This window comes from Pteropus medius, unplaced genomic scaffold (genome assembly GCF_902729225.1).
Source record: "Pteropus medius unplaced genomic scaffold, Ma_sr-lr_union100, whole genome shotgun sequence".
NCBI classification, from domain to species: domain Eukaryota; kingdom Metazoa; phylum Chordata; class Mammalia; order Chiroptera; family Pteropodidae; genus Pteropus; species Pteropus medius.
Window position 1 is genome coordinate 201,389 of NW_024349125.1, and position 7,717 is coordinate 209,105.

The 7,717-nt window shown below is 43.8% G+C and overlaps 1 protein-coding gene across 6 annotated transcripts in view; it reads left to right on the forward strand.

Annotated features, from left to right (window-relative positions):
- The first annotated feature begins 6,913 nt into the window (after nucleotides 1-6,913).
- CDC14B (cell division cycle 14B) overlaps nucleotides 6,914-7,717 on the forward strand; it is a 79,381-nt gene continuing 78,577 nt past the window's right edge. For 3 of the 6 annotated variants that reach the window (XM_039880436.1, XM_039880440.1, XM_039880437.1), the window contains exon 1: nucleotides 6,927-7,536. In XM_039880436.1, the coding sequence (XP_039736370.1) occupies nucleotides 7,377-7,536 (160 nt within the window). In that variant the 5' untranslated portion in view covers nucleotides 6,927-7,376. Of the gene's footprint in view, nucleotides 7,537-7,717 lie in introns of all 6 variants that reach the window. The other 3 variants (XM_039880438.1, XM_039880435.1, XM_039880442.1) reach the window with 3 other exon arrangements.

Below are 7,717 nucleotides of genomic sequence, written 5' to 3' on the forward strand. Positions count from 1 at the left end.
ATTTCCTCATAGATGGGAAAACTCATAATAAAAAGAAAAATCACCCAATAGATCGAAATTGGTAGCTAGTTCTCTTCCAAAGCTGGAAAAGTTTTTGCAGGGAATTTTCTTTCCAGCCACAACAGGAGATAAAGAACACATTTCTTTTCCACTTCTACAACCACAGAAATGACTTGAAATTGATTTTTTTACTTTACTTCTAACAGTGTGCAACAATTGGAAAATAAAAAAAACGTGTCTTGAAGGTGAAGGAGGCTATTAGCTCTTCAGATGACCCTATTATCTCTACTAATTACTACCCGCAGCCGGCTCTGTCCTACCACCACCAAGACCTTGAGGGAGGAAGCTTGGTCTTGTTGGCCAACAGCTGGGTTTGGCCTGGCCCAAGGCAGGGAAAACTTGGGGCTGAGCCCAAAAAGAGAATGGTCACGTCCTGTTTGAAGAAGATGACAGATGTCAGCCAGCAGAGCCCATTCAACTCAGTCAGAGTGAGAGAGAGGGAGGGAAGTTTCAGAAGCTGAAGTATGGTGCCAAAGTGGCGTCAGAGACAAGAGGGGACAAGCAGGGGCAAGGGAAGGTCAGGGGAGGGATTGGAGCGGCAAAGAGGAAGGCCTGGACAAGGGCCTGACACAGGGAACCATGCTTATGTTTGCATGGATAGTATTTTTAAAAGGCCCCTTGCTTCTATATATTGTTTTGGGTGGTGGTTACACAGGTATATATAATTTTAAAATTCATTAAACTAAGATCATAGCTTTTGTTGTATGTTAATTATACTTTGTTTTTAAAAAGCCCATTAGAAGTAGATTCAACAGGAAATTGCTGTAGATGAAATTATAATCTTATCACACCCTCAGAGCTTATTTCGAACACAAGGTTAATCTTCATAAGGCCTCCTTTACACTTGTAAAAATGAGGTGATAAGAAACTGCACTGCCAAAAATCCTGCCTTGTCATATGTAGAAGTGTCCCAAAGGTAGTGGATTCCACTTTTTGGTCAGACTGTACCATGTCTAATTTCTTTTGCACCAGTAGGCCTCTGGGCATTGTGAGAAGCCAGGAGAAAGTAGTGAAATTAGTTTAAACAGTAATTTAAAATATTATCTAATTGTGAACAAAAGAAGTTGAGAAGTCTATGAATGGAAACAAATAAATGAGCAAAGAACATGAATAAGAAATTCTTAGAAAATATATGGCAAACATCTAATGAGCACTTTACAATAAGCTCAGCTTCACTAATGGCCAGGAAACTGAAATGAAAATAGCAGTGAAATATCATTTTTGTTAATAAACTTAAAAATGCTGATTATACCAAGGGTGTAGGGAAAATAGGTACCCTAAAATATTGTCGGTTTCTATCAAAATTTTAAAAGTGAATATTCTTTGATCCAGCAATTCCATCTCCTGTGGATATACATATGTTAGGATATTCATTGCAACATTGTAATAGCATCCTTCCCCCCAACCTAAGTGTCCATCCAGAGGAAAATAAATAACGGGAAACATACAAGGGATGAAAAAGGACCTGATACAAGGATCCCCTGTCTGGAAGAACTGACATGAAGAATGGGACGTAAAGGAGTCATGTTGGGGTAGAATATAGGGTTAATTTAAGCATAACCCCTCCATGTACTCAAAAGACAAAAAGTGTGGTTTGGTCAGCTGCCTCAAGGAACACAATGAACAAAGGATTCTCTGGGAAATACCTGCTCCCAAGGACATTTTCTGCTGTTCCCATGGGTATTGTATGCTCCTTCGGCTGTTCCCATGGACATTATCTGTCTGCCCTGCTTGAGAAGGCGTCTAATAAGCAGTACATTTTGCTCTCACTCATTTGGGAAGGCAGTTACTCCCCCGATGAGCTAATTTTGCCAAGGAGCAAGGTCACAGTATGATGCAGCAGCTGATTCTAGGACTGGACACCCAGTTCCTCTTGCCTCCCCTCCAGGTGGCCTGGGAAACAAGCCCTGGCTGAAAAAACAAAATAGATGGCCTTGGCCACCCCCACTCCTTTAGTTTCCATGACTACTGATTTGTCTATATAATCGATGCTCCCAAGACACTTCAGGGAGCCAGGTTTTTGGAGTAATAGCCCACCTGTGTCTCCAGGAGTTGCAACTCTCTAATAAACACTTATTTTATTTAGCCCAACTCCTGTGTCGGTCTTTTGGCTGTGAGTGGCACAGGTAGCACGAGCCCCACACTCAGTTTCCCTCTGGTTTCAGTCATTAGAGTGAATGAAATTGGCCATAAGGATTGATAAAGGAAAATGTCAAGACACAGTATTAAGTGGCAAAAAAAAAACTGTACACAGAACAATATGTACAATATGAACCATTTAAAAAAAAAAATCTTTTTATCTAAATACTGTTGACGTAAGAAACATCCAAACATGTAGAGAATTTTAATTAGTTTATTTGAGCCAAACTGACGACAATTGCCGGGAAGCAAAATCTCAACGGAAAATGCTCGAGAATGGCAGTTTCGCAGCTTATTTTATACATTATAACCAAAAGAGAAGAAGTAAGGAGGATTATATGACATCCACTGGTGGTAGGTTAAGGGGGCAAGAGAAAGTAAAGCGGGGAAGTTTCTGGGATTGGATCAAAAGTAAAATGGTGGGGCACATACTTCTTTTACATTGGTAGGTACAGGAGAGTTAATAATTAACCTTTACAGCACAGAGAGATGGTATGCGGGAGACGAGATAACCATGAGGAGTTGTGTGGTCTTGTTTTCTGTTGCAGTGGGTTGTGTCCTGAGGGGTCTGGAAAAAAGAGATTACTCTGACCTTCCAAAGGTATGTTATCTTAGATGCAGAAAGACAATAGACAGGCTTACTTAGGGTAAAGACTGATCTTTGTCAAGAAAGCTACTACAGGCCCAGGATATGACTACCTGCCATGACATGCTTTTAGTTAGGAATTTTTCCTGAGTTTTCAGGATCTGCTGCGCAATCTTCTCTGAGCTTTTCAGGTTTAGTATGTGACCCCTTTTTTCATCCACAATACAGATTATTAAAGGTGGTTATCCATGAGGGTAGGATTGGGGTGTGAGGATGAAGAGTTTGTATATATATATTTCCGCTTTTTATTTAAAGTAAAACATGTGATCACATGTTCAGGCATTATTTGGTCATTTGGGACAAAACCAAAGAGAAAGAAAAATTCGTTACTCAATAATCTTAAAAAAAAAAAAAGGAAAAAAGAAATCTTGAGGTAAAAAGCTACTATCAAGAAATAAGACCAAAGTTTTAGAAGCTAATCAGGAGGATGAGCATGTGCATCTCTTTGGTCTTGGTAGAAGCTTTTAGCCAAGGAAAGCATGGATGTGATGATCTTCATGTATCTTTTCCCATTTCTCCCAGATTACTAAATTCTACTCCATTGATATAATGAATATCTGACAATTTGTCAAATGCATGCCCGCATTTCTCAAAAAGTAAAAAAGAGAAGGAGTTTGATACAGCTTAGTTCCTTAGGCCAGGTGTCCCAACATCTGTGGCCTGTTAAGAATCAGGCCGCACAGCAGGAGGTGAGGGGCTGGCGAGTAAGTGAAGCTACATTTGTATTTGCAGCTTCACCTTCCATTATCACCTTAGCTCTACCTCAGATCATCAGGTTTTAGATTCTCATAGGAACAGCAGTCCCTAGTGCCAGAAAGGTTGGGGACTGTTGCCTTAGGCACAGTCCTCTTTGGCTTTGGGGTGAAATGAAAGATCCCTTTAAACTCTGTTCCCAACCTGTGAAGAATGGTGCTGGCCCCAAGAAAGGGCCATGGGTTTCCAAATCAAACTCACTGCATGGCATGGGGTAAGTGCCTTGAGCTGTCAAATGAGGAATTCGGCACCTATAAAATGAGAATAACATCAAAAAAGGCATTTGTGTGAAGCCCCCAGCACTGTGTCCAGCGTGTGGTGGGAGCTCAATAAATATTCATTTTCTTCTCTTTTCAAAATTCTAAGAGATTTTCAGTCTCAGGGTCAAGAACATGGGAGATTTCAGATTAATGCTGAGGTTACTAGAATATCCAATGAAATAGAACCAACTTTTCTTAAATATGCTAGTAAAGATTATAGTGTGTGTACAATTTTCCATATGCCTGCCATGTAAACCCTCTCATTTTCATGGAAAGTTGATCTTAAACAAATTATTTTCACATAATTAAAGCTGTAATTCACTGATTCTAAAACTTACATTATCATTTGAAATTTTAACATCACATATCTACTGACCAGTTCCGACAAATTTCAGGGTAAGATTTCAAATTTTCAGAATATGATTTATCTGAAATACACATTTAAGAAAATGCTCCTGCCACCAGGATGTCCGAGTGGTTAAGGCATTGGACTTAAGAAAATGCTCCAAAGCCGTTTTCCTTTCAGGGTGAATTTACCTAGGAGAAAGGACTATTTTGGACAACCCCTCCTTCTCCTTTTGTTGCTTTTCACTGTGCTGCGGTAATGCTGAGGATCACAACAAGATGCATCTGTTCTCTAAGCTCAGCCAGCTCAGGGAAAGACAACTTGAAGTCCTTGAGTGTTTAGGTCCTCACCCCAATCCTGCCACTTAAGCGGGTCCCCACATCCTAGCTATGAAAGGACAGCCTTGGAACAAATGTTGTCAAGGCTCTTTCAAGCATTAAAACTTTATAATCAATAGTCAAACAATGAACAACAAACTGACTAACCAACCAACCAAACTACATTCCTGTGGCCAAATTCTCAGAGCCTAGAAGTCACCTTTTTTGAACAGTGAGAAGAGTCAAATTGTTCAAGAGAAGTGCCACACACAAAACAAATAGCAATAAGAAATAGCACTTTTCTGCCACTATCTAAACATGACCTAAGAGCAAAATATAAATAGGTTTTAAAACTTTAATGTGTATACTTGGCACATGGACTTCCTTTTCGCAAGAATGGAAGATATTTTTGCATAATTATAAAGTGTAATCATATATACCTTCTCTCTTAATGATGTTACATTAACAAAACTGTAAAATTATATATTTGTAAAATGTGATAATGCCATGGGAACTGCTGTCTTTAGGCACAGTCCTCTTTGGCTTTGGGGTGAAAGCATTCTTAGTCATACTCTGATTACAAGACAAAATGTATTGTTAGAATTTCTAGTCCAACACTATATTTGAAGGTGAGAGAAAACAAATTGATATGTGAATTTCTTAGCATATTAGTTTTAATTTGACATTCAGGTAAGTCACTCTCAAATAAAAAATCTGTCATGGGGTACTTGAATTTCTTTAATTCTGCTAGCAAAGGGGCAACTCCTAAGTAATATTTATTTAAAATGAGACCTACCGAGATGTTAACTAGGCTTACTGTGGTGAAATGATCATTTTGCATTTTATACAAATATAAAATCATTATGTTGTACTCCTGAAACTAATATGTTATAGGTCAGTTATACCTCAGTAAAACAAAACAGTAGATCTACTCTTGTACAATTCCAGCTAGTCTGTGTATGGGCGGCCTTTCTACTGTTGAGCCCCTAGGCCAGGATGAAAGGCCTCCTCTTCCGGGTTAAAACAGAGGAAGGACATGGGACAGGCAGGTTTCTGCTTCCCGAAGTCTCTTGCACAGCATTTCACAGCCTCTAAGTCTCCTGCTACTTTGCTGCCCCTACAGCCAAACACGTCCACCATTTTTAATTTCACGCCTTCAGGGATTTCCTTATGGGAAATCGAGGAAGAATGAACATGATTTCTAAGCTTCTGGTCTAAGTGTTCTCTAGTTTCAGACCGTTCCACAGAGACTAACACGCAGAACCCTCTTCCTCCAGCCCCTTTCCTTCTTAATTAGTAGTGCTTAAGGTAAAGGCCTTCAACAATGGAAGTCAAATAGCCCCTCCGGGAGGTACTCCATCAAAATTTGCATTTCTGAGAGGCTTCCTGGTGGACTGACTCAAATTCACCTTTCTCTTCTAAGGAGGCTGGCCGTAATCGCAGAACCGCAGGATAAAACGTGAAAATACTGGTGAAAAATTAGGAATAGTTTTCAAGATGTAGAACTTGAGACTACGAAATGTAAATAAAGGCTACCCTCTAATCTTCTCACCTTTTTAGATGCTACAATGGAAATTTGTTTAAAGGCCTTGTAAAATGACAGTTTTGGTTAAGTTCCAGAAAAGTCGGGCATTATTTTAACTCAATAGAAAAACGAAGGGATATGACTCTACAGTTTGCAAGATGAAAGTTCAAGGATCGAATTCGCCACTTGCTTCAATACTTCAATAATTGGACCAGTAGACACCTTAGGTAAGAAAAACATAACAACTGGGCTATAAAATTACGGAGTTAATGGGGGTACTGGATTCCAACATGCGGAGCTACGAGGTGCAAACCGTTACCGTATATCGTGTCTCCGCGGAAGTTTAATCGACTCTTTAGGAAGCCCTTGCTTGTTCTTTTTGAATGCTACGCATAGGTCGATAAAAAGAGAGTAGCTGATTTAAATAGTGTAAATTCTGAAACCAACTCTACCTTAAATGTATGTAGCCGCGGACAATTTAATCAGTCCAAGCCAGCAACCATGGCAAGTCTTCCAATTGGCGCGATTACAAGAACCAAGAATCTTTTAAAAATTGTACGTGCCAAAGAACTGGAGTTAAGTTCCTAGAGGTGCGGCTGTGTAAAGCTTTGGTGACTCACTAAAGCAAGTTGGGAACTGGGGGTCTTAGAATTCGAAGAACACAGAAGAAACAGAAAAGTTGAGGGGCTGGCGGAGTATCGCCCGCAGACTTTTATTTGATTGGCGGAACCACTTAGACTTTTCTTTATGGCGTCACCGGGTACCTGCCTGTAGAAAGGCTCGGTCCCCGTGACGTCACGACTCATTGACCAATGATAGGCCTCAGTCTGCGGGCCCCGAGGAGGGTTGTGGGCCCTTTTTTGTGAATGAAGCTCCACGGAACAGCCCTCCTGGGGTCCCCGGGCGCCGCGGCCCGCTGTTCTCGGGCGCCTCCCCAGCAGCGACCGCGGCCGCGGTGGGCGTGCGCGGTTACCGGGGGCAGCCCCAGCCGCCCGCGGCAGCACGGTTGTCTTGGCCGCACCAGCGGGCTGCGGGCACCTGGGAGCGGGCTGGGGGGCGCTGGCAGCGGCAGGAGGCGCTGTAGCCAGGGTTGCGGCTCGGGTCCCGCGGCGGCCGCAGGAGGGAGCAGGGCAGGCGCGGTGGGCCCGGCCCCTCCTTCGGCTCCTGCGCGGCCGCCTCCTGCTGGGCTCCGCCGGCGCCCGTCGTCCCCGCAGGGCCGCTCCGCGCTCGCTGCCCTGAGCGCCCGCGCGCGGGGCTGGCGGGGGCTTCGGCCGGCTAGCGGGCGCGCGGGGCCATGGTGGTGGCCCCCTGACGGGCCGCGGCTGCCTCCATGAAGCGGAAGAACGAGCGGCGGCCGAACTGGGCCGCCGCGCCCCCCTGCTCGCGGCGCGGCTCGTCGTCCTCGTTGGGAGTGAAGAAGAGCCGCAGCTCCACGTCGCAGGAACTGCATCGCCTGGAGCAGCCGGATGACCTGTACCTGGACATCACCGGTGAGCCGGCAGGCGAGCGCGTGGCAGGGCGCCCTGGACACGCGGCACCCCTAATGTGAGGTTCCCAGCCCGTCCACCTCCTCCGGCAGTAGAGTCGCCTGCACCCCCACCCCCATAAAAGCCAGCCACACCCCCTTCAAAAACCGGGCTCCAGGGGAGCGCCCCCCTACCCCGAGTTGCC